General features: G+C 41.5%; 1 protein-coding gene across 1 annotated transcript in view; it reads left to right on the forward strand.

Annotated features, from left to right (window-relative positions):
• Positions 1-226: 226 nt before the first annotated feature.
• The window catches only part of LOC138651240 (carbonic anhydrase 6-like), a 34,629-nt gene continuing 7,002 nt past the window's right edge, over positions 227-27,853 (forward strand). Inside the window, exons 1-7 of the mRNA XM_069741290.1 lie at positions 227-525; positions 10,827-11,009; positions 15,299-15,447; positions 15,531-15,626; positions 20,406-20,472; positions 26,498-26,655; positions 27,593-27,716. Of these exons, the coding sequence (XP_069597391.1) occupies positions 435-525; positions 10,827-11,009; positions 15,299-15,447; positions 15,531-15,626; positions 20,406-20,472; positions 26,498-26,655; positions 27,593-27,716 (868 nt within the window). The 5' untranslated portion in view covers positions 227-434. The remainder of the gene's footprint in view (positions 526-10,826; positions 11,010-15,298; positions 15,448-15,530; positions 15,627-20,405; positions 20,473-26,497; positions 26,656-27,592; positions 27,717-27,853) is intronic.

Genomic DNA, 27,853 nt, shown 5'->3' on the forward strand with positions numbered 1-27,853 from the left:
CTAAATGTGATTTTTTTTTTTTTTGTGATTTTTTTTTTTTTTGGACAGGGGGGTTGGGGGGAGTGTATAGGAGAACACTGCTTCAAACTCTGTAGGCATGTGTGAACTTTGCAGTAACAGGGCAGTGAAGTGTGCTCAGACCAGTATGTACTGGGTAGATTAATGACACAGAACAGTATGATGACACAGACCAAGCTGATAAAAGCCTGTGCTGTCAATCAATACAATCTTCCCAGGGCCGCTGGTGGTTTATTTGAACTCTGTTTCCTCTACAGATAAAAGCCAAGTGGGTGGGGGACGACCATGTTTGCGGAGTGGGATGGATGAACACATTTCATAGACTTTTTTTTTTTAAATGATTATTTACACCTACTGAGCTGAAGATTAAAAGGCAGACTGCAAATCCCATCAGTCACACACACAAGGCACCAGCCATGGGGAAAACCGTGCACCTAAATCTGTGTGCGATACTGTCTGTGTGCTTCGTAATATGTCGCTCACATGTGGTGGAGTGGACTTACCAAGGTAGGACAAGTATCAGATTATCCTAGCAATTTTATTGTTATGTTTATTATGTTATTATTATTATAGAATTATTATTATTACATTATTTATTCTGTATTCATGTTTTACAACAAATAATCCTGGATAAAACATTGCGCACAGAAGTTTGTCTATACAGTCTAACATAATGACTAGGGGATATGTGGACAACTTTTTATGTATAAACTGAATATCAAGGGCACATTTATATGCCAAGCATACCATTGTATGTTAAAGTTTGGACACCCCTGGTCAAAATTACGGTTATTGTGAAGTTTAGCAAGTTGAAGATGAAATAATTTGTAAAAGGACTGAAGTGAAAAGTGATACATTTCCTTTGTATTTTAGGCAAAAAATATATATATTTTCATCTTTTACATTTTAAAAATTACAAAAAGGAAAATGGGCCGATGCAAACGTGTGGACACCATTCATGGTTAGTACTTACAATAAACTCCACCAACAAACATACATAATGATACAAACAAGGAAATGTAACAATTAATTATTAATTTGTACTTCATTTAGAAAGAACAACGTAAGCACCAATGACTATAGTAGTATATACAGTACGTAACACATAAATAAAATCCTAGTAAACACTATGTATATGCATATACAGTGGGGCAAAAAAGTATTTAGTCAGTCAGCATTAGTGCAAGTTCCACCACTTAAAAAGATGAGAGGCGTCTGTAATTTACATCATAGGTAGACCTCAACTATAGGAGACAAAGTGAGAAAAAAAAATCCAGAAAATCACATTGTCTGTTTTTTTTATCATTTTTTTTTGCATATTATGGTGGAAAATAAGTATTTGGTCAGAAACAAACAATCAAGATTTCTGGCTCTCACAGACCTGTAACTTCTTCTTTAAGAGTCTCCTCTTTCCTCCACTCATTACCTGTAGTAATGGCACCTGTTTAAACTTGTTATCAGTATAAAAAGACACCTGTGCACACCCTCAAACAGTCTGACTCCAAACTCCACTAATGAAGACCAAAGAGCTGTCAAAGGACACCAGAAACAAAATTGTAGCCCTGCACCAGGCTGGGAAGACTGAATCTGCAATAGCCAACCAGCTTGGAGTGAAGAAATCAACAGTGGGAGCAATAATTAGAAAATGGAAGACATACAAGACCACTGATAATCTCCCTCGATCTGGGGCTCCACGCAAAATCCCACCCCGTGGGGTCAGAATGATCACAAGAACGGTGAGCAAAAATCCCAGAACCATGCGGGGGGACCTAGTGAATGAACTGCAGAGAGCTGGGACCAATGTAACAAGGCCTACCATAAGTAACACACTACACCACCATGGACTCAGATCCTGCAGTGCCAGACGTGTCCCACTGCTTAAGCCAGTACATGTCCTGGCCCGTCTGAAGTTTGCTAGAGAGCATTTGGATGATCCAGAGGAGTTTTGGGAGAATGCCCTATGGTCTGATGAAACCAAACTGGAACTGTTTGGTAGAAACACAACTTGTCGTGTTTGGAGGAAAAAGAATACTGAGTTGCATCCATCAAACACCATACCTACTGTAAAGCATGGTGGTGGAAACATCATGCTTTGGGGCTGTTTCTCTGCAAAGAGGCCAGGACGATTGATCCGGGTACATGAAAGAATGAATGGGGCCATGTATCATGATATTTTGAGTGCAAACCTCCTTCCATCAGCAAGGGTATTGAAGATGAAACATGGCTGGGTCTTTCAACATGACAATGATCCAAAGCACACCGCCAGGGCAACGAAGGAGTGGCTTCGTAAGAAGCATTTCAAGGTCCTGGAGTGGCCTAGCCAGTCTCCAGATCTCAACCCTATAGAAAACCTTTGGAGGGAGTTGAAAGTTCGTGTTGCCAAGCGAAAAGCCAAAAACATCACTGCTCTAGAGGAGATCTGCATGGAGGAATGGGCCAACATACCAACAACAGTGTGTGGCAACCTTGTGAAGACTTACAGAAAACGTTTGACCTCTGTCATTGCCAACAAAGGATATCTTACAAAGTATTGAGATGAAATTTTGTTTCTGACCAAATACTTATTTTCCACCATAATATGCAAATAAAATGTTAAAAAAAACAGACAATGTGATTTTCTGGATTTTTTTTTCTCAGTTTGTCTCCCATAGTTGAGGTCTACCTATGATGTAAATTACAGACGCCTCTCATCTTTTTAAGTGGTGGAACTTGCACTATTGCTGACTGACTAAATACTTTTTTGCCCCACTGTATATACACACATATACACATACCCAGAATTGTATGGGTCAATTTGGTGCTAAGGAAGAAGAAGTGGAAACCACTCAAATTTTGTGTACATAAACGAATACAGAGCAGATGGATATTTCTATATAATATTGCATAGTTATTAATTAAGGTTGAAGGAAGACTTAGTCCATCTAGTTCAACCCTTAGCCTAACCTAACATGCCCTAACATGTTGATCCAGAGGAAGGCAAAAAAAACCCATGTAGCAAATAGTAAGCTCCACACTGGGGAAAAAAATTCCTTCCCGACTCCACATACGGCAATCAGACGAGTTCCCTGGATCAACGCCCTATCAAGGAATCTAGTGTATATACCCTGTAACATTATACTTTTCCAGAAATGTATCCAGTCCCCTCTTAAATTTAAGTAATGAATCACTCATTACAACATCATACGGCAGAGAGTTCCATAGTCTCACTGCTCTTACAGTAAAGAATCCGCGTCTGTTATTATGCTTAAACCTTTTTTCCTCCAAACGCAGAGGATGCCCCCTTGTCCCTGTCTCAGGTCTACGATTAAAAAGATCATCAGAAAGGTCTTTGTACTGTCCCCTGATATATTTATACATTAACATAAGATCACCCCTTAGTCTTCGTTTTTCCAAACTAAATAGCCCCAAGTGTAATAACCTATCTTGGTATTGCAGACCCCCCAGTCCTCTAATAACCTTGGTCGCTCTTCTCTGCACCTGCTTTAGTTCAGCTATGTCTTTCTTATACACCGGAGACCAGAACTGTGCACAGTATTCTAAGTGTGGTCGAACTAGTGACTTGTATAGAGGTAATATTATGTTCTCCTCATGAGCATCTATGCCTCTTTTAATGCATCCCATTATTTTATTTGCCTTTGTAGCAGCTGCCTGACACTGGCCACTGAATATGGGTTTGTCATCCACCCATACACCCAGGTCTTTTTCATTGACGGTTTTGCTCAGAGTTTTAGAATTAAGCGCATAGTTATACATCTTATTACTTCTATCCAAGTGCATGACCTTACATTTATCCCCATTAAAGCTCATTTGCCATTTATCAGCCCAAGCTTCTAGTTTACATAAATCATCCTGTAATATAAAATTGTCCTCCTCTGTATTGATTACCCTGCAGAGTTTAGTGTCATCTGCAAATATTGAAATTCTGCTCTGAATGCCCCCTACAAGGTCATTAATAAATATGTTAAAAAGAAGAGGGCCCAATACTGACCCCTGTGGTACCCACTGCTAACCACGACCCAGTCCGAGTGTGCTCCATTAATAACCACCCTTTGTTTCCTATCCCTGAGCCATCTCTTAACCCACTTACACATATTTTCCCCTATCCCCATTATTCTCATTTTGTCCCCTTTTTGAATATTGGCACCACATTTGCTATACACCAGTCCTGTGGTACAGACCCTGTTATTATGGAGTCTTTAAAGATTAAAAATAATGGTCTAAAAATAAAATAAATATATATTTTTCACCTATTTTCTTGCCTGGGGCTCTCCTGTCTATCCATCTGCTCTGTATTAATTTTTACTTCATGTATGATGGTCTGTAGTGCCGGACACATCAAAACATACAACCAGGGCCGCCATCAGGGCATTACTGCCCTGACTGGCATATGGGGCCAGGTGGGCAGAGGGGGCCCGCATTGGGCCCTGTCTCATCTGCTAATAGGGCCCCTACCGGCAGGCTAAACCGGGCCCTTAGCGGCGCTGCGGGCCCGCACGTCAATAGTTAACAGCCGCCAGCCAATCGGAGGCTGGCAGCTGACGTCAGCCGCAGCGCAAGTTGCTGGCGTCTGACGTCAGTGTCAGTTGCCGGCAAGTGTGTGCTTCAGCTGAGTGGCGGGAGCTTCGCCTTTGTAGGAGCGCGGCCAGGTAAGAAGAACTTCTTTTTTTTATTATTATTGAGAGCGGCGATCCGGGGGGGCCCCGGGGCAGAATGCTGGACACACTGGGAGGAAAATGCTGGAGCACGGGGGGCAGAATGCTGTAGCACGGGGGGCAGAATGCTGTAGCACGGGGAGCAGAATGCTGTAGCACGGGGGTCAGAATGCTGTAACACGGGGGTCAGAATGCTGTAGCACGGGGGTCAGAATGCTGTAGCACGGGGGGCAGAATGCTGTAGCACGGGGGGCAGAATTCTGGAGACACTGGGGCAGAATGCTGGAGACACTGGGGCAGAATGCTGAAGCACTGGGGGCAGAATGCTGGAGACACGGGCAGAATGCTGTAGCACTGGGGGCAGAATGCTGGAGACACTGGGGTAGAATGCTGGAGACACTGGGGGCAGAATGCTGGAGACACTGAGGGCAAAATGCTGGAGACACTGGGGGCAGAATGCTGGAGACACTGGGGGCAGAATGCTGGACATACTGAGGCAGAATGCTGGACGCGCTGGGGGCAGAATGCTGGACACACTGGGGGAAGAATGCTGGACACACTGGGGGCAGAATGCTGGAGACACTGGGGGCAGAATGCTGGAGACACTGGGGGCAGAATGCTGGACACACTGGGGGCAGAATGCTGGACATACTGAGGCAGAATGCTGGACGCGCTGGGGGCAGAATGCTGGACGCACTGGGGGCAGAATGCTGGACACACTGGGGGAAGAATGCTGGACTCACTGGGGGAAGAATGCTGGACACACTGGGGGCAGGACTGGAGACAGGTGGGACAAGAATGGAGATATGGGGCATGATTGGAGACACGGGGCAGAATGAAAGACATGGGGGCAGGATTGGATCATGGGGCAGGATGGATACGATGGAGACAGATGGGTCAGGATGGGGAGATCATATTGGGCAGAATGGATACTCATGAGCGCAGGAAGCCAGGAATGAGACACACGGGGCCCAGGATGGGGAATATTATTACCATAGGGGCTAATTAAGGGATATTACTGAAGTCATGTATTTATTTTATTTTTTTGAGGATACTGTTTTAAATGGGGGGCGATCCTGTTACTGTGTAGAGTGACACTATGTCGCCTTTTTTTCTTCATGTGGTGTAATGTAGAAGTTGGGAAAAATTAAGTAATGTGTTCTGCAAGCGGAGCTCGAGATAACTGTTATTTCCTGTAGAGATGAGCCCTGGCTGGATGAAGTGACGGCGATCTGTGCTGAATGAAAAATGAAAAACAAAGGTGAAGGACTTCACCTAGCGACATCACTGGTGAGTCAGTGTGTTACCTCTACACTGACACTATACACTGTATACTATATGCAGAGCTCCTGTGTATAATGTTGCCAGTGATCACTGTATTACCTATACATTATATACAGAGCTCCTGTGTATAATGTCACTGGTGATCACTGTATTACCTGTACACAGACACTGCATACTAATTACAGATCTCCTGTGTATAATGGCATTGATGGTGATAGTATTGTGTTTTTTTATTACTGATCAGTATTGTAGTATTCAGTCACTATGTGGTGGTAATATGTGGTCTGGACATGGTGTTGCGATATTTGTCCCTTGTATGTGCTATTTGGTCACTTTGTGGTGGTAATATGTGGTCTGGTCATGGTGCGGTGGTATTTGTTCGTTGTACGTGATATTATTGGTCATTTTAAAAATTGAAAAATAAATAAAAATACACCTAAATTGTATTGCTTATTTTAACAAATATTTAGTAGGTTACAGTGTAGGGTCCAGCCAAAAGTGTCTACCGTGTTATGGTGGTGGCTTAAAAAATCTTTTGGCCAAATCAAAAGCTGCCGGCTATATGTGTGATCTGGTGATGGGAACTGTTAATGTGTGATAGGTGAGAAGTGGAGTTTTTCCAAGAGAGTGCAGTGGGGCTGGGATGGAGCCTGGGCGGAGCCTCAAGGGGACCCCGAAAGTTTTGCCAGTATGGGATCCCGAAATTTCTAGTGGCAGCCCTGTATACAAAACACAAAGTTGTCAAAGAGTACAAAAAAGATGTACGAGTCTAACAATTCCAAAAAATATATATAACTTTTAATAATTAAATATCAGACCAACTGCACAGGTGATACAATAAAGGGAGATGGAAAATCATGGGTTATTATATAAAATCTGCTATCAGCTACAGGGCCCACAACACCACAATTGGATATCCTATCAAGGAGCAATAAATATAATAGCTAATATCCATGTCCAACACCATGTATATATTCACAAATCATGGCATTTATTAAATCATGGCATTTGTTAATAAATGTTAACACTCAAGATATGCCCATATACCAAAAAACTCCCTAATTAAATTAATGTTCAATAGAATCAGTCAGAGAGTGGTATCTTACCTTTTAGTATTGGGCACAATTGGACAGAGTGCACCACTCCAAGGACCACCCAGAGGGGTGTCTGCCCACGCCAACATACGTTTCGTTCTTGCCTTCGTTTACATTTTAAAAATTACAAAAAGGGAAATGGACGGTGCAAACGTGTGGACACCATGCATGGTTAGTACTTAGTAGTGCCTTGATTTGCAAGTATCACAGCTTGTAAATGCTTTTTGTAGCCAGCAAATGGTCTTTAAATTCTTTAAAGGATTTTCATCTTTTCGTCCTTGGAAAATTCATCCAGTTCTGTGAGATTTTAGGGTCGTCTTGCATATTCTGCTATTTTGAGGTCTAGCCACAGATTTTCAATGATGTTCAGATCAGGGGACTGTGAGGGCCATAGTAAAACCTTCAGCTTGTGCCTTTTGAGGTAGTCTATTGTGGATTCTAACATGTGTTTAGGATCATTATCCATTTGTAGAAGCCATTCTCTTTTCAACTTTGTCTTTTTTTGCAGATAGTGTTATGTTTGCATCAAGAATTTCTTTGAAATTTCAATTTATTCTAAGTCATATTGCAAGACTTGGTAAAGGGTCAACAGTGACTTATAGGATCGCTGCTTCCAACTGGTCACGTTATAGAGTTCAAGTCCTCTTCGTCTCTCGAGAGGCAATTTGCATATTACATTTCCAAGAAGAGTATTGCCCGGCGAATAATCTTCCTTACATTGGCATGCCAGAGCCAGTTTGTCACTCTCCACAAGAAGAAACAATACCCCTTAGGATTCAGTACAGAGCTCTCACCTAGTCAGATCAGTTCTCATACTTTGCGCTGATGAGGGGCAACACCCTGAAACACTGTCTGAAAACTGAGATTCTGATTTTGCTTTTATTCTAAGTCATATTGCATGACTAGTTAAAGGGTCGATAGTGACTTGTAGGATTGCTGCTTCCAAAAGGTTGCGCAATAGAGTTCTAGCCCTCTTCCTCTCTGAAGAGGCAATTAAATTGCATTGAATCCTTTCTCCCTCTATCCGTGAAATGTTCCCTGCACCATTGGCTGTAACACAAAGCCAAAACATGATTGATCCATCCCATGCTTACTGGTTGGCGAGATGTTCTTTTCCTGAAATTCTGTGCCTTTTTTTTTCAGACATACCTTTTGATCATTGTGGCTAAAGAGATATATTTAACCTCATCGGTCCACAGGACTTGTTTCCTGAATGCATCATCTGATGCTGAATTTTATGGCGAGGACGCAGGAGAGATTTTTTTTTATTTGATAACTCTTCCATGAAGGCAATATTTGTGCAGGTGTCTCTGACCAGTAGAACAATGTACAACAACTCCAGAGTCTGTTAATTCTTTCTAAAGGTTTTTTGCATTCAAGCCGGGTTTCTGATTTGCCTCTTTAGCAATCCTACGAGCAGCTCTCACTGAAATTTTGTTTGCTTGTTCTTCCAGACCTTATCTTGACCTCCACTGTTCCTGGTAACTGCTATTTCTAAATTACATTTCGAACTGAGGAAAGGGCAACTTGAAAACTATTTGCTATCTTCTTCTAGCTTTCTCCTGCTTTGTGGGCCTCCACCATTCCTATTTTCAGAGTGCTAGGCAGCTGCTCAGAAGAACCCATGGCTGCTTTTTTACTGGCACAAGGTTAGAGGGTTTTTATAAAGCTGGGAAATTTGTATCATCTGGCCTTTCCTAACGATGATAGTGAACAAGCCATAACCCTAACAGGCTAATTAGGGTCCATTTTCTTTTTTGTATTTTTTTAAATGTACAAAATGACTATATATATATATTTATATGTTTATATTTTTTGCCTAAAATACAAAGGACATGTGTCATCTGTAACTTTAACCCTTTTAAAGATTAATTCATCTTCAACTTGCTTAACTGTTCACAATAACCGTAATTTTGACCAGGGGTGCCCAAACTTTTACATGCCACTGTATGCTCCAGATATATTCAGCAGTAATTCCATATTGTTGCATGTGCCTCACATTGTGAAAATACATATGCTGCATTGTAAAAGATGGGGGTGCATTATACTGTATGGAAGACTATGGGGAGTGCTTTATACTATATGGAGAATTATGAGGTGTACTATGCTTTATGAAGACCAACGGAGAGTGCATTACACTATATGGAGGACTATGTGGAGTGCATTATACTATATAGAGGACTATGGGGCAGAGCATTGTACTATATGGAGGACTATGGGGAGTGCATTATACTACATGGAGGATTATGGGGAGTGCATTATACTATATGGAGGACTATGGGGAGAGCATTATACTATATGGAGGACTATGGGGAATGCATTATACTATATGGAGGACTATAGGGAGTCCATTATGCTATATGGAGGACTATGGGGAGTGCATTATATTATATGGAGGACTATGGGGAGTGCATTATACTATATGGAGGACTATGGGGTGTATTATACTATATGGAGGATTATTCGGCCCATTATACTATATGGATTGCTATGTTGGGGCTACTATAATGTTTGGACGGCTATGTGGGGGCCACTATAATATTTGGAGGGCTATGTAGGAGCCTTTATACTGTATGGAAGGCTATGTGTGGGGTATTATACTGTATGCAAGAAATTATACAGTGTGAAGTTTTGTGCGGGGTCCTTCATGCTGCGCAGGGGTCATTATACTGTTTGGAGGACTAGTGGGGGCCATTGCGGCTGCATTGAGGGCTGTGTGGCGGATCACAGTTAGGGGTTCATACTGTTGGGATCCCCATAGATTACCAGGGGTAGTTGAGGTGGGGTACAGTAGGGTCATCATACTAAGCAGGTGGAGGGTACTGTGGGGGAAATCACTGTAGGGGTGTCATACTGTGTTTGAGGGGCACTTTTGTTGCTATTATATTCTATGGGTGCGATGAAAGGGGAATCTATGGCTTCCGTAGTAGGAAAATTACTTTGTAAGGACTGTAAAGTTGTCAGATATGCTCTTCTGTGAATATTATTTAGTATTATTTTTTTATTGGGGGGTTTCCAATTAAAACTTCTACTATGGGGACCCTAGGTACGCTCTGGTTGGAATAATTTTTTTTTAGCCAGTGCCCACACAACTTTTTTGTCAACGGATTGCTGCTGGATTTATTCTAACGGATGTATTGAAAAGATCTAGTTCAACACATGAGCTAAAAGTTCTGGGGTAAAAGTGACCAGCACTCCTGGGGGTCGTTGTGGCTCTTTTCCACATTGGAGGGTGTAAAAATATTTAGAATAGGTTTTTTTTGTGGCCCTATTTCTATTTGTTCCCGAAAATGGCTAATTATTTTGAAATGGTGGAAAATTGTCCTTAGTAATGATATATTAATTTTGCCGTTGAGCCTCATTCACACAGGAAACTAATATGGACTGATTTTTCTCATCAGTTTCTCTCTTCACTAAACATTAAAAAACGGATGCGATGAAACATGGATTAGACCTGAAGGCTATCTGCTGTTTTTTTTTCACAGACCCATTGACTTGCAGTGGTGAATATGATTTACAGCATGGGTCAAAAATGTCTATTTTTCAGTGAGTACTAAGTCAGCAAAAAACAATGATATGTTAACATGTCCATAGTTTATAATGGGTGTATTTTCTATCTGCGTCTGTAAAAGGTCTAATTAAGGTCTAATCCAGTATTACATAAAAAGGTACATTACCTCTCAATCTAGAATATACACAGTTATTACTGATGCAGATTTTTTTTATTTTTAGCCAACAGGTGAGTTTGTTGACTTAATGCATTATTCATTGTTTGCAGAGGGAGATGTGGATGAAACAAACTGGGGTAAAAAATACCCTTTATGTGCCGCAACCCATCAATCCCCCGTTGACATTCAAAGGAAGAAAGTCGTCCATAACCCTGAACTTGGACCGCTGAATTTATCCGGCTATGAAGGACCATTACACGGAAAATTCCGGATTTCTAACAATGGACATTCAGGTAATCTGATAACGTTTGTTTTTATGATTTTTTTTTTAAATGTTTCACATGGAGTTTGACCATAAGTTCTAACTGGTGGGGCCTCCGCCAATAAAAAAAAGTCCAGGACACGTAATCCTGGTTAAAGAAGTATCAAGACTTCAATAATTTATCATACATGTTTGTTGATGTAACTCTTTACTAATCCTTAGAAGGGTTTTCTGAGCATAGAATATTCATGACTTCACTGTAGGATAGGTCATCATTATCAGATCGGTGGGGGTCTAACAACTTGTACCCCCACAAAGAGCGGAAGAGCAATGGCTGCTGCTGCCGAGAACCTCACATCAGCACCTATTCTCCTAATTGGGAGAACTTCTATAGGTTTGTTGACCTAGTCTACCCCTGTTTAATGGAGGAGTGTAAACTTATTTTCGAGCCCATGTTTTGGAGCAGAGCATGACCTCTTAACCATCGGATCAATGTTCAGAGTAAATTTAGACGTATTCATTCTGTTGTACTTTGTGTGCAAATGTTAGTTCAGGAAAAAGTAAACACATTACCCAAGAGGCGAGTATCAGGATTCTGACCAATGGTCGCAGAGTGTATAAACTCTTCTGTACAAATATTTTTTTTTCTTTTATTCCATTAGATATTATGTTTTTACTTTTCCCTTTTTTTATTGTTATGGAATATAAGGCTGTATGGGTGATATGATGTCTCCATTTACACCTTTCACCTGGGACAGCTCATAGAATCTCACGGTTTTCAGTATCATCTCTATGCTGACGACACAGATCTACATCTCTGGACCTGATATCACCTCCCTACTAACCAGAATCCCTCAATGTCTGTCCGCTATTTCATCCTTCTTCTCCACTAGATTTCTAAAACTTAACATGGATAAAACAGAATTCATCATCTTTCCCCCATCTCACGCGACCCCCCCCCCCCCGACGAACCTATCCATTACAGTAAATGGCTGCCCAGTCTCCCCAGTCCCACAAGCTCGCTGTCTCGGGGTAATCCTTGACACTGATCTCTCCTTCAAACCACAAATCCAAGCCCTTTCCACTTCCTGCCGCCTTCAAATCAAAAATATTTTTGGGATCCGTACATTCCTAAACCAAGAATCTGCAAAAACCCTAGTCCATGCCCTCATCATCTCCCACCTCGACTACTGCAACCTCCTGCTCTGTGGCCTCCCCTCTAACACTCTTGCACCCCTCCAATCTATCCTAAACTCTACTGCTCAACTAATCCACCTGTCCCCCCGCTATTCCCCAGACTCTCTCCTCTGTCAATCCCTTCCCTGGCTCCCCATTACCCAGAGACTCCAGTAGAAAACCCTAACCATGACATACAAAGCCATCCACAACCTGTCTCCTCCATACATCTGTGACCTCATCTCCCGGTACTTTCCTGCGCACAACCTCTGATCCTCACAAGATCTCCTTCTCTACTCCCCTCTTATCTCCTCTTCCCACAACCGCATACAAGATTTCTCTCGCACATCAACCCTACTCTGGAAGTCTCTACCACAACATATCAGACTCTCACCTACCATCGAAACCTTCAAAAAGAACCTGAAGACCCACCTCTTCCGACAAGCCTACAACTTGCAGTAACCACCGATCGACCAAACCGCTGCATGACCAGCTCTACCCTCACCTACTGTATCCTCACCCATCCCTTGTAGATTGTGTGCCCTCGCGGGCAGGGTTCTGTATTGTTTAAGATTATTGGGCTTGTTTTTATTATGTATACCCCTCGTCACACGTAAAGCGCCATGGAATAAATGGCGCTATAATAATATGTAAGGTTCCTAAAAGTCCATATGGGGCTCCGTGTGCCACCATATTGTGCTCCTCACCATTCTGTATGGTGGGAATTCTTATAATATGGCATCTGATGGAGCATGTCACAAGTTTTAAGGATCAGTCAAGGAAAAAAAAAACGATGCAGCATACTGAGGTACAGAAGGGTCCCATAATGGTCTCCAGGTGCTGCTTTGTGGCTCTGTACAACTTGGAGGTTATGTCAGGTCACAATATAACCATGCACATGAGCACCATCGTTTATTGCTTTGCAGAAGGAGATCAATTCATTAAAGAAGTTGTCTCATAATAAACAGGTGAAATTGCAATGTGTGTGTAAAAACAAGAAGCTTTGCAATATAATTCTTATTATAAAATCATCCCCAATCTCAAGACCAGCGGGATTTTTCATTTTATAGTTTACTGATCAATGAATAGGTTACCGGACACCACTGCAGTTCATCAAAGGTGGTTGGTGTACAAGAAAAGGATTCCAGTCCTTGCCAAGTTTTTTTGCTATATAGTTTGCAAGGTCTGCTCTGGAGCTGATCCTTCACCCCGCCACCTTCGGGGCACCTGCGACCCTCCGATATTGCAGAGGCAAAGTTTTCTCTGCTCACAGCGTGGCAATGCTGCTGGTCTGAACTGTCAATCATCAGGAGCGCACTGCAGCAAAAAAAGGAAGCCGGGAGGCAGGGGAGCAGTGCGCTCCTGAAGATTAAAGTTTTAAGCACAACAATAAAAAGGGTTCTGTCTTGTAATTATGCAAAAGGACATTTAACTTGAGGTCCATGACAATGAAACAAAATGAGGCTTTGTATATAATGGATCCTGTGAATGCTTGGTTATATGTCTATCCATGTCAGTCCAATACACCATAGCATGTTGTAGAGCAGATTGATTTATGTTTTTTTGTAAAAAGATGAATAACTAATTCTGTGCTTAGGACTCCAGTGGGCGGTCCTACTCTGGATCCCCCCCATAAAATGAGAACATAATAGAGGCACACACCAAATAGATCTCAAACTTTATTACACATGAAGAATAAAACAGGAGGAAAGAAAGTAAAAATTAGAAACCAGTGTCGCCTATAAGAATTTCACCTCCCCCACCCCGACCATGGAATCTAGCCTTTAAAAAAAGGAAAAGATTTATGAGTGGGACCAAAACTATAGTGATAATAATGTCCATTGCGTGCCAGCTACGAATAAACAAGATGATTCTGTATGAACAGCCATAAACTAGATATCTAATAACACAGCATCAAGAGTCCCCAAAATGGGTAAAAATACAGACACTACTGTAAAATAAAATATCACCCAAAGCAAAGGCAGTAAATATCTCCTGGACTGTAAAGGTGGAATGACATTTACATGAGTATAATTTCTACAGTTGGCAGCTACCTCAGGGGAACCTATAAAAACAAATAAAATCAATTTACTTAAAGGGGTATTGCCATCTCCAAGATCCTATCTCAATGAGTAGTAGGTGTAATAATAATATTTGTAAATCCTTCACATCAGAAATGTAGTATAGTTCTTCTGATTCGCTATGTCACTTCCCCCATGTACAGGGCATTCTAGTAGCTTAGGTATCCATGGTGATGACCACTCAGTGACAGTTGGTTAGTTGTTTGTGGGTGTAACCATGGATATCTAAGCTCCTCTAATGCCCTGCACATGGGGTAAGTGACATAGCGAATCAGAAGAACTATACTACATTTCTAAGTGGAGGTGCTTGCAAATATTATTGTTATTACACCTACTACATATTGGGATAGGATCTAAGAGAATGGGAATACTTCTTTAATGATAATGATCCACAGGACGATGTGCTGTCGAGAGCGATGTTCTTTTGTGCAGCACAAAATATCATTTCACTTGACAAATTAGTTTTGCTTGTTCATCGGGTGTTTGGCGTCCTGTTCAAACAAAAACATTAGCGTGAAACAAGAGTTCTTGTAGAGTCAGTGCTGCCTTAGATGTGGTTTAGGGCTACACTGATGCGGAGACAAATAATTTTGCAATTTCACACATTGAAAAGCCTGTTTAGGGGGTAGGATTTTGCACAGGGAATTCCTAGGTCATGACAGCGGAATATGCCTGATAATCTGCAGATAATATTGCCAAAGTGAGGTGCCAGAATCAATAAACAGAACCCTGGTGGTACAAAGAAAAGGTCAGGGGCTGGAGAGTTTTGCAAGCTTGGATAAGGTTTTATCTGAGCATGCTCAGGTACTAACTGAGTGACTTCGGCGTGCTCAAAAAATATGTTCAAGTCCCCACGGCTGCATGTCTCGCGACTTTTCGACAGCCGCAACACATGCAGTAACAACAAATTGTAAAAGTTTTTTGTTCTGTGACCTCTCTCTCTTCTCTGGTTCATACAAAGGGTTCCAAAATAGGAAAATGTAAGGAAATGTGCAGCTTTATTATTAAGGTGGAAAGAAACTATAAAGCTATTTTTCCACTCTTGTATTTTGGAAATACACAGTGCAGATTGAGCTTCCACCTACAATGAAAATTTCAAAAGGCCTCCCGCACATCTACACTGCCGTACAGATGCACCTGCACTGGGGAGGACTGGATCTGGAGACGAGCGGCTCGGAGCACACTGTCGATGGCATGAGATACATGGCAGAGGTGGGGGCTTCATGTACGCTGCATAACTAAGGAAAGTAGCTTGCTAGTTATAGAAGCTAATATCTCATTACTTGTCTCCACAGCTGCATATTGTGCACTACAACTCCCAATTATACAAGAGCTTTGATGAGGCCAAAGACCAACCCAACGGCCTCGCCGTACTTGCTTTCCTGTATGCGGTAGGCAATAGATTAAGATGAAACATGTTCGGTTGTTGAAATTACAAGAAACATGGCAATTTTGTTTTCTTCTTATTTTCCTTAAAATGGGTTTCTTGAATTTAAAAATAAGGAAGATTGGTTAATAAAAAATAAAATATTCTTTGCACCTCTGCTCTAACCACTGTGGCTTTAGCGTAGGCTGCTCCCGTGAGACTGGAAGTGATGACGCTCTATTCTTCAGCTGAGATGCGTGCCCCGGAATAGGACGTGATCCCAGAATGTCCCTTCTTCTGTCCCTACCTTGTTTTCATCCCATTATAACCTATCATTAAGATAGGTGATGACTTATAGATTCTCCATAGAGAATGATTGAGGCAGCGGTCAGGCATCCAACTTGCTGCTCAATTTTAACGGGAATAAAGGTTTCCCGTCTTGGATATAAATTCCCCATTTTGCCAATCTCTGTGGGACAACCAACAAACTGCAAGTTGCCACCTATTCTGCATATAGGTGATGTTTTAATTTCACCGGACAACCTCTTTAAAGTGAACCTGTCACCCCCAAAATCGATGGTGAGGTAAACTCACTGTCATCAGGGGCTTATCTACAGCATTCTGTAATGCTGTAGATAAGCCCCCGATGTTACCTAAAAGAGGAGAAAAAGAGGTCAGATTATACTCACCCAGGGGCGGTCCCGCTGCGGTCTGGGTCCGATGGGTGTCTCAGGTCCGACCCGGAGCCTCCCTCTTCTGGTCTTGACGCCGCAGCCATTGTGGGCAGAGCAAAGTACTGCAGTGCGCAGGCGCCAGGCCTCTTTGACCTGTCCAGGTGCCTGTGCACTGCAGTACTTTGCTCTGCCCTTAACAGGGCAGACAAAGTACGCCTGCGCCGTAGCCGCGGCGTGAAGACCAGAAGAGAACGTCATGAAATGACCGGACTGGACCCATCGGACCCGGACAGCAGCGGGACCGCCTCTGGGTGAGTATAATCTAACCTCTTTTAGATAACATCAGGGGCTTATCTACAGCATTACAGAATGCTGTAGATAAGCCCCTGATGACGGTGGGCTTACCTCACCATCGATTTTGGGGGTGACAGGTTCCCTTTAAAGCTGATCACCATTTTCAATCCAGGCACCACGTTATAAGTGACTCTGGCATGTCTGGCCGAGCCTGTCTGCCGCTACAAAGGGACCTATTTGTTCTGTAGATTGTCAGACCCCCGGTAATCTAACATAACTGCGGGCCATCAATCTATACCATCAAAACCTATTTTAATCAACGTATTCCATAACAAGTAATCTCATAATATAATAGGAATTTTAATTTCCTGCCTCGGTTTATGGTATTAGAAAACACAGTCAGAACTAATTTTTTGCATACTACTACACCTCAAATATCAGAGTATCCAAATACGGGCGTTGTTTGCAGGGGACAGGAGTGGACATGCTTTTGCATAGCTCCTGAAAATCCCCTATTTTCAGCTACCTAAAGCACACTTAATTGTGGAATACCTGGTCATAAAACCTGTGAGATTATGCCTGGACTGGGTTATAAAAAGAAAAAAGACAATTCATCCAAGAAAATTCCTTTATTGAAATGGAGGGACACTGTGAGGAGATCTAATGGAGGCCTGCTTTCTTCTGAGGTAAAGGTGAATAAGCCTTTACCTCATAATATGGATCCCTGCCAATACCCGACGGATTTGCGGCTTCATGGTGCTCAGATCGCCCGTCGGTCATCAGCTGTAAAGCTCCCTGCCCTTACCAAGGCTCCACTATCAGCTGACGGTGTTCTGAGGAGAAATCGGAGGGACGTGAGAGATCCTGAAACAATGACGCAGCAGAAAAAAAAATGGTGACGCAGCTCAGATTCCCGCCCTTTTAGAAGCTCCGATACCAGCTGACAAGATGAGCTGAGGGATCGAAGTGTTTTCCGGGGCTGCGGTTCAAAGGAGGGGAGAGGTAATTAAAGCGACAAAGATTCCCTCTCCTATCCAGACTCCGATGCAGGCTGCCATTTATAAGAAGAAGCGCAGAGGGACCAAAGTGATCACTGCAGCCATGACGCAGCAAACAGGAACAGGTGGCGAGTCACTGTCTTCAAAGCTGCATGGCCTCAGCAGTGTTTACTCGGCTCTCCAGATCCCAGGGGATCTGAGATATGGTGTGCCAGTGTTAATACCAAGGGTTAATGGCAGTATAAGAGGATGGGCATTGAATGCAGAGAGGGAGGATGAGGGGAGGGTCTTACAGTTACAAAATCAGTCAGTGGCACCGATTCATGACCAGGCAGAGGGTGAAGCTTTCAGAGAGTTAGGGTATGTGCACACGTTGCGGTTTTTGCTGCGGATCCGCAGCGGATTTGACGCTGCAGATCCGCAGCGGTTTTCCATGCGGTGTACAGTACAATGTTAACCTATGGAAAACAAAAACCGCAGTGCACATGATGCGGAAAATTCCGCGCGGAAACGCTGCGGAAAAAAAGAAGTAGCATGTCACTTCTTTCTGCGGATTCCGCATCGGTTTTCAACCTGCACCAATAGGAAAGTGCAGTTGAAAACCCGCAGAGGAATCCGCAGAAGAAACCGCGTGAAAATCCGCAGTGAAAACCGCAGTGATTTTGCACTGCGGATTTTCCAAAACCGCTGCGGAAAAATCCGCAACGTGTGAACATGGCCTAAATATCATACAGAGGCAATGAGAGGAAAACCCTCTCAAATGCATCAAACAAAATTAAAGGAGAGTAAAGTCCAAAGAAATGGCCTTACTAATCAATCATCAGTAACAATAAGTACTTAAAAGCAAAAAACTAATTAATCAGTCAACTAATATATTGAGAAGTAACACCATTAAAGGGCAGATGTATAATTTACAGTGAAATGAGGCCAAGCTTTTATCTGATGGGAAAGATGTGGGTCTGCATCTGTAATGTTTACCTGAAGAGAGTACCCCTTCTAAATCCACACATACTACTAAAGACTACAATCTGGGGGAAATTAAAGGGAAGCTTCCTAATGTAGCTCCTTACTCTGCTAAATTTTTTAAGGAAACAACAAATATCTTCTCCACAGACAAATTTGTTTCTTCTCACAAAGATATAGAAAACAAATCTGATCAATCAGATGAATCCCTCGACTCATGGGGACAGTTGGAGAATAGTCACTCTGAGGAGTTTTATAACGATACAGATTCTTTTGGTTATAGAGGTAACTATTTTTCTGATGACATGGTGCCCGATGACATTTTTTCTTCATGTTCATATTCTTCTTCAAAACATACAACCAGTTGTGAAGATTCAGAAATTTTTGAAAAATGTAAACAAAAAGCTAAATCAGTCAAACTAAATCAGAGACAATTACAAGGGCAATGTAATTACAATAATTAATTGATAAATGATATTCAAGCAATTGATGATAACCTAACAGAAAAATTTATGATCAACATATGTAAGGCCCTCCTAGTTTCAGTAGATAATTCAGGGAAAATACTAATAATGATGATAACTCAAAAATATCATCTGAAATCGAAATGGAATCTGATGATTCTATACACTTAAACAAAGTCAAAGCTTCCGAGAGTTTCATCAAAGAACTCTTCAAAGTTGAAGAGCAGATGTCTCGTCTCTTTCAAAATCCTATGGGGCTTCTGATGGCTCCTTATGTAACTCAAAGAGAATTGTCTCCTCATTCAAAATTCAAGAGTCCTCATATCCTACTAAAGATCAGAACATTACTACAATCTCAGATTCATTGAAAATCATTCAAAAAGATATTACTTCCTTCAGAAAAAGTCTAACTAATCTTGAAGACTTTAAACGGAAAAACAATGTGAAGATCAGAGGGATTCCAAAAACGGTCCAGTCTTTCCAATTAAGGGATTACATCTCTTCCTTAGTTTCTCATTTAATTCCTAATGCCCATGGGAAAAACTCAATTGAGAAGGTCTCTAGAATTCGCAGGTCATCTACTCTTCCGTCAGATGTTGCTACTGATGTTATCGTCTCTTTTTACCCCAACTGGGTCAGAAATACACTACTCGGTATTTCAAAAGAGCCAAGATTCCTCTCTTCTCCGTTTAGTCATTTAACCTTTTTTAAAGACCTGTCTAAGGAAACCTTGCATAAACGGAAATTATTTAAATCCACTACTCATGAGCTTCAAAAGGCCGAAATACCTTACAATTGGACTCAGTTCTCTACGCTACAAATTAAATTTGCATCTATATTGATTAATATTTCTTTTCCAGCTGAGAGAGTTGATTTCCTGAAACGTGCTGGTATAAAATCCTCCATGGGTTCTCCCGGACTCCTTTCTATGTCCAAATCAAACTTTTATCCCAAGTGAAATAGTTCTACAATCAACATTTTACTGAAAATAGTAACTTTATTATCCAAAGGCCCGGAAAAGCTTATTCCTCAATTGTAGCTTGTAAATGAACCGTACTTTGCCCCCACAAAGTCCTAGGGTCACCGTAGGTGATTCCAGACAGGACAGGCCCTTATATACATCATACATCATACTTACTTTTTGGTTATTAAGAAGCGACAGTTGTATTAGGTTTAATATTGAGCTACATTTAATCTGTTTGAGTAAGCTACAATCTTTTTCTGTTTGAGTAAGCTACAGTAGTATATATATGTATGCCTGTCTTTTCTTTTCCTTTTGTCCCATCCACCCTGTTTTCCCTTACCCTTTACCCTTCAACTCTTCAGACACTGTCGATGGATCCGATTCTATATCTAAACTGAAACAATGGTATAACACCTTCAATAATCTTTTTTTTTTCATTATTTTCAGGATGGCCATTTTGAAAACACTTATTACAGTGAAGTAATTTCCAGACTAGCCAAGATCCGATATGCAGGTACTGAACAATCAGATGAAAAATATAATAGAAACATGTCATCACTTTTGTATTTTTCACCCACTTCTGGTTTTGGCTTACTTATACTGTTGTAAAATACTGACCAAATACTGAACGTGTGACCGTGATCTAGAAAAAAAGGCTATTTCAGCCAACTTTTTCCATAAGATATACATTATTTGTAACTTCATACCATTTTAAAATTTACACGCTACTCTCCAATATTTGGGCTGGGCGCACTTCTTGTAGCCGCACTTTGTTTTGTTCATATGTCCAGTTTTCATCCGTCGGTGTTAAAGTATTTAAAAAAAAATTGAAATGTGCAAAAATGGATGCAAAACAGAAATCACAGTTGAAGGTTTTAGCTCCTTAAAAACCGCCGATACGCCTTTTAACGGCGGCAGTTAAGGGTTCTTAATTAACGGCGCTGTGGAAAAAGTGAATAGCGCCTCCAGAGTCGGATTTTCTCTGAGGTCTCGGTTGCCGGTGTCCCTGGGTCTTCCTGCGTCCCCTCTTGGCCACCGGCTTCTTCAACCGGTAACAAAATGGCGGGCGCATGCGCAGTGCGCCCACCATGATCTGTCGGCTGGCAGCTAGAGGAGTTGGGCTAAAGCTAGGGTTAGGGTTGGGGCTAAATTTAGGGTTAGGGCTGGGACTAAAGTTAAGGCTAGAGTAAGGGATAGGGTTAGGGTTAAAGTTAGGGTTTGGGCTAGGGTTGGAGCTAAAGTTAGGGCTAGGGTTGTGGCTAAAGTTAGGGTTAGAGTTGGAATTAGGGTTAGGGTTTGGATTAGGGTTGAGATTAGGATTAGGGGTGTGTTGGATTTAGGGTTTTGATTAGGGTTATGGTTAGGGTTGAGATTAGGGTTATTTTGGGGTTAGGGTTGTGATTATCGCTAAGGTTGTGATTAGGATTATGGATCGGGTTGGGATTAGGGTTAGGGGTGTGTTGGGGTTAGGGTTGGAGTTAGAATTGGGGGGGTTTCCACTTTTTAGGTACATCAGGGGGTCTCCAAAAGCGACAGTCAATTTTGCGCTCAAAACGTCAAATGGTGCTCCCTCCCTTCTGCGCCCAAACAGTGGTTTACTCCCACATATGGGGCATCAGCGTACTCGGGATAAATTGGACAACTTTTGGGGTCCAATTGCTCCTGTTACCCTTGTGAAAATAAAAATTTGGGGGCTAAAAAAGCTTTTTGTGGAAAAAAAATATTTTTTATTTTCACGACTCTGCATTATAAACTTCTGTGAAGCACTTGGGCATTCAAAGTTCCCACCACACATCTAGATAAGTTCCTTGGGGGGTCTAGTTTCCAAAATGAGGTCTCTTGTGGGGGGTTTCTACTGTTTAGGTACATCAGGGGCTCTGCAAACGCAACATAACGCCCGCAGACCATTCTATCAAAGTCTGCATTCCAAAACGGCGCTCCTTCCCTTCCGAGCTCTGCCGTGTGCCCAAACAGTGGTCCCCCCCACACATGGGCTGTCCATGTACTCAGGACAAATTGGACAACAACTTTTGGGTCCAATTTCTCTTGTTACCCTTGTAAAAATAAAAACTTGGGGGCTAAAAAATCTTTTTTGTGTAAAAAAAAAATATTTTTTATTTTTACGACTCTGCATTATAAACTTCTGTGAAGCACTTGGGCATTCAAAGTTCTTACCACACATCTAGATAAGTTTCTTGGGGGGTCTAGTTTCCAAAATGGAGTCACTTGTGGGGGTTTCTACTGTTTAGGTACATCAGGGGCTCTACAAACAGAACATAACGCCCGCAGACCATCCCATCAAAGTCTGCATTCGAAAACAGCGCTCCTTCCCTTCCGAGCTCTGCCATGCGCCCAAACAGTGGTCCCCTCCACATATGGGGTATCGGCCTACTCAGCATAAATTGCACAATAAATTTTGGGGTCCAATTTCTCCTGTTACCCTTGTAAAAGTAAAAATTTTGGGGTGAAAAGATCATTTTTGTGGAAAAAATATTTTTTTTTAATAATTTTCACGACTCTACATTATAAACTTCTGTGAAGCAGTTGGGGGTTCATAGTGCTCACCACACATCTAGATAAGCTCTTTGGGGGGTCTAGTTTCCAAAATGGGGTCACTTGTGGGGGGTTTCTACTTTTTAGGTACATCAGGAGCTCTGCAAATGCAACATGACGCCCGCAGACCATCCCATCAAAGTCTGCATTCCAAGCAGTGCTCCTTCCCTTCCGAGCCCCGATGGGTGCCCAAACAGTGCCCCCCCACATATGGGATATCAGCATAGTCAGGACAAACTGGTCAACAAATTTTGGGGTCCAATGTCTCCTGTTACCCTTTAGAAAATAAAAAAATTGCAGGCTAAAAAATCATTTTTGAGGGAAAAAAAAGGATTTTTTGTTTTTGCGGCTCTACGTTATAAACTTCTGTGAAGCACCTGGGGTTTAAAGTGCTCACCACACATCTAGATAAGTTCCTTAAGGGGTCTAGTTTCTGAAATGGTGTCACTTGTGGGGGATTTCCACTGTTTAGGCACATCAGGGGCTCTCCAAACGCGACATGGCATCCGATCTCAATTCCAGCCAATTCTACATTGAAAAAGTAAAACGGCGCTCCTTCTCTTCCAAGCTCTGCGGTGCGCCCAAACAGTGGTTTACCCCCACATATTGGGTATTGGCGTATTCAGGAGAAATTGCACAACAACATTTATTGTTAAATTTCTGTTTTTACACTTGTGAAAAAAAAAATGGTTCTGAAGTAAAATTTAAATGTTCATTTTTTCCTTCCACATTGTTTCAGTTCCTGTGAAGCACGTAAAGGGTTAATAAACTTCTTGAATGTGGTTTTGAGCACCTTGAGGGGTGCAGTTTTTAGAATGGTGTCACACTTGTTTATTTTCTATCATGTAGACCCCTCAAAATGACTTCAAATGTGATGTGGTCCCTAAAACAAAAAGGGTGTAAAAATGAGAAATTGCTGGTCAACTTTTAACCCTTATAACTCCCTAAAAAAAAAAATTGTTTCCAAAATTATGCTGATGTAAAGTAGACATGTGGGAAATGTTATTTATTAACTATTTTTCGTGACATATCTCTCTGATTAAAGGGCATAAAAATTCAAAGTTTGAAAATTGCAAAATTTAAAAAATTTTCACCATATTTCTGTTTTTTTCATAAATAATCGCAAGTAATATCGAAGAAATGTTACCACTATCATGAAGTACAATATGTCACGAAAAAACAGTCTCTGAATCAGCGGGATCTGTTAAAGCGTTCCAGAGTTATAACCTCATAAAGTGACAGTGGTCAGAATTGTAAAAATTGGCTCGGTCATTAACCCCTTCAAGTTGCGGCCCTTTTTCGTTTTCATTTTTCACTTCCCTCCTTCCCAGAGCCATAACTTTTTTATTTTTCCGTCAATATGGTCATGTGAGGGCTTATTTTTTGCGGGACGAGTTGTACTTTTGAACGACACCATTGGTTTTACCATGTCTTTTACTAGAAAATGGGAAAAAAATTCCAAGTGTGGTGAAATTGCAAAAAAAAAGTGCAATCCCACACTTGTTTTTTGTTTTGCTTTTTTGCTAGGTTCATTAAATGCTAAAACTGACCTGACATTGTGATTCTTCTCCAGGTCATTACGAGTTCATAGACATCTAACATGTCTAGGTTATTTTTTATCCAAGTGGTGAAAAAAAATTCAAAACTTTGCTTAAAAAAAAAATAGTGCCATTTTCCGATACTCGTAGCGTCTCCATTTTTCGTGATCTGGGGTCGGGTGAGGGCTTATTTTTTGCATGCCAAGCTGACGTTTTTAATGATACCATTTCGGTGCAGATACGTTCTTTTGATCGCCCGTTATTGCATTTTAATGCAATGTCACGGCGACCAAAAAAACGTAATTCTGGCGTTTCGGATTTTTTTCTCACTACGCTCTTTAGCGATCAGGTTAATGCTTTTTTTGATAGATCGGGCGATTCTGACTGCGGCGATACCACATACGTGTAGGTTTTTTTTTTTTAAATTGTTTTATTTATGATGGGGCGAAAGGGGGGTGATTTAAACTTTTATATTTTTTTCATATTTTTAAAAACATTTTTTTTTACTTGTGCCATGCTTCAATAGCCTACATGGGAGGCTAGAAGCTGGCATAGGCTGATCGGCTCTGCTACATAGCAGCGATCATCAGATCGCTGCTATGTAGCTGAAATGCAGGTGTGCTATGAGCGCTGACCACAGGGTGGCGCTCACAGCAGGCCGGCATCAGTAACCATAGAGGTCTCAAGGACCTCTATGGTTACCTTCCTGATGCATCGCCGACCCCCGATCATGTGACGGGGTTGGCGATGACATAATTTCCGGCCGCCCGGAAGCGCCGGTTAAGTGCCGCTGTCTGCGTTTGACAGCGGCATTTAACAGGTTAATAGCGGCGGGTGAATAGCGATTTCACCCGCCGCTATTGCGCGCACATGTCAGCTGTACAAAACAGCTGACATGTTGCGACTTTGATGTGGGCTCACCGCCGGAGCCCACATCAAAGGGGGAGACACGACATGCACAGTAATAGTATGGCGCATGTCGTGAAAGGGTTAAGTACCAAATTGGCTCGGTCACTAAGGGGTTAGAGCGAATCCACTAATGGATTAATGTAAAAATGGAAGTTTTTATTTTCCCTTTAGAATCCGTATTTCTTTTGTTTTGAAATGATCTAATTTTGCTCTAGTTTTCCGGGCAGGCACAGCTCAAAAAACAGAGGATGAACTAATGTATGACTATTAATTATGATCTTTTTCCCATAGACTTTATTGTTAAAAAATAAAAAAAATTTGAACTGTCCGTTCCATTTTCTATCCGTTTTTTTTTTGGAACAGAATTAGAAAAGTTATGCATACTGCATTTTTATTTTCCCATCGGTAAAAAAGTGGATAGCAGATGGCACTGATGCAAATGGAGGGCATTTTAGAAACTTCAGTTTCTGTAAATGAATGTTTTTATTTCCCGTTTTATGCTCCACAAACTAATCTAACAATGGAAATAAAGACTGGATGTGTGAACGGAGTCATTTAATCAGAATATAGTAACATAGTAACATAGTTAGTAAGGCCGAAAAAAGACATTTGTCCATCCAGTTCAGCCTATATTCCATTATAATAAATCCCCAGATCTACGTCATTCTACAGAACCTAATAATTGTATGATACAATATTGTTCTGCTCCAGGAAGACATCCAGGCCTCTCTTGAACCCCTCGACTGAGTTCGCCATCACCACCTCCTCAGGCAAGCAATTCCAGATTCTCACTGCCCTAACAGTAAAGAATCCTCTTCTATGTTGGTGGAAAAACCTTCTCTCCTCCAGACGCAAAGAATGCCCCCTTGTGCCCGTCACCTTCCTTGGTATAAACAGATCCTCAGCGAGATATTTGTATTGTCCCCTTATATACTTATACATGGTTATTAGATCGCCCCTCAGTCGTCTTTTTTCTAGACTAAATAATCCTAATTTCGCTAATCTATCTGGGTATTGTAGTTCTCCCATCCCCTTTATTAATTTTGTTGCCCTCCTTTGTACTCTCTCTAGTTCCATTATATCCTTCCTGAGCACCGGTGCCCAAAACTGGACACAGTACTCCATGTGCGGTCTAACTAGGGATTTGTACAGAGGCAGTATAATGCACTCATTATGTGTATCCAGACCTCTTTTAATGCACCCCATGATCCTGTTTGCCTTGGCAGCTGCTGCCTGGCACTGGCTGCTCCAGGTAAGTTTATCATTAACTAGGATCCCCAAGTCCTTCTCCCTGTCAGATTTACCCAGTGGTTTCCCGTTCAGTGTGTAATGGTGATATTGATTCCCTCTTCCCATGTGTATAACCTTACATTTATCATTGTTAAACCTCATCTGCCACCTTTCAGCCCAAGTTTCCAACTTATCCAGATCCATCTGTAGCAGATGGATATGAAGAATATATCAGCCTGAAGTGTTCATACATGCGCGCTCACGACCAAACTTCTTTTGCATACACCCATATGGCTTTTCTCACTTCAGGGCAAGAAACTGAAATAAAGACAATTGACCCCTTGGCGATGTTGCCTGAAGACCTGGACAATTACTACCGCTACCAGGGCTCCCTTACCACTCCGCCCTGTACAGAGAATGTGCTGTGGACCGTATTTGACTCTCACATCATCCTCTCTCAAAATCAGGTAAAACCTCTCACTGATCACAGACTGATTAAGTATTGAAGCAAATATCCAAAAATAGAAACAGAGCGGAAGCTTTGTGCCAATAAAAACACTGAATTTTATTAATAATACATTAAAAATACCAATAAAGTCCAATAACAATCAGTGGAGATACAAAGACAGAATATACTGTCTGCTAAGGAAAATATATACACAATACCTAACAAAAATTCAAGTGATCCCAAAATATTAGCTGGTAACGCTCAGTAGAGTACAAAAAGGCATGAATAATAGTCAGTAATATATGCAAAAGGACCATAAATATATCATAATAAAAAATGCCTAAGGTATATGAGCTGAATAAGTCTGCCTAAAGCGTAGCCACATGTCTAATGCCACATAGATGAAGGATGCACAGGGTTAAATGAGTAATCAAATATATGTTGGCAAAACCTAACACATTTAGTAAAAAGAACCCAAGAGATCCTACAGGTAGTATTACACTATGTATTCATGTGATGGTCACAAGGTGCATATAGTGCTAAAGTGCAAGGCATAGGGAGAGGTAGGGATATATTTACCTGAGAAAGCAGAGCAGTAAATGGACCCCGACGCGCGGAGGACACACAGGGAAACCACTGCAGCCTTCTTAGGAAAAATTGTTCAAAAATGTAGTATATGTAGTATATGGGAATAACACGACAGTGTATTCTGAAACAATACTTGAAACTACAGTTAGACTTTGATAATAAAGTCCTAGAAAAAAAACTTTAAAAGTTTAGTAACAGCATCATTCACTGTCCTTTCTCCTTACTCATGACTTTGTTCTTGTAGTCAGCGAAGCAGGATAGCTAGAAGTTGTATTATAGTGGCCATTGTTACTTACTGTACTTTATGAGATCAACTTGAGTTAATTTTGTCACATTTGTTCCCATTCGATCTTTTACAACCTCTGCAGATCAAATTGTTGGAGGGGACATTGCTTGATTGGCATAATAAGACTCTACGTAATGATTACCGCCATACACAGCCTCTGAATGATCGCGTGGTGCATTCTTCCTTCCGAGTAAAATTGTCAAAAGGTAAGTGAACTTCTTAGCTCATTGGGTCAGTGTTTTTTTTTTTTTATTTCTTCCTTAGAGAACTAGGGCAATGAAAAGAGTTAATATAACTACCCTGTCGCCCATACTTGGTGCTCAGCCTCTCTAAACTCCAGTAT

Source organism: Ranitomeya imitator, chromosome 10 (genome assembly GCF_032444005.1).
Source record: "Ranitomeya imitator isolate aRanImi1 chromosome 10, aRanImi1.pri, whole genome shotgun sequence".
Lineage (NCBI taxonomy): Eukaryota > Metazoa > Chordata > Amphibia > Anura > Dendrobatidae > Ranitomeya > Ranitomeya imitator.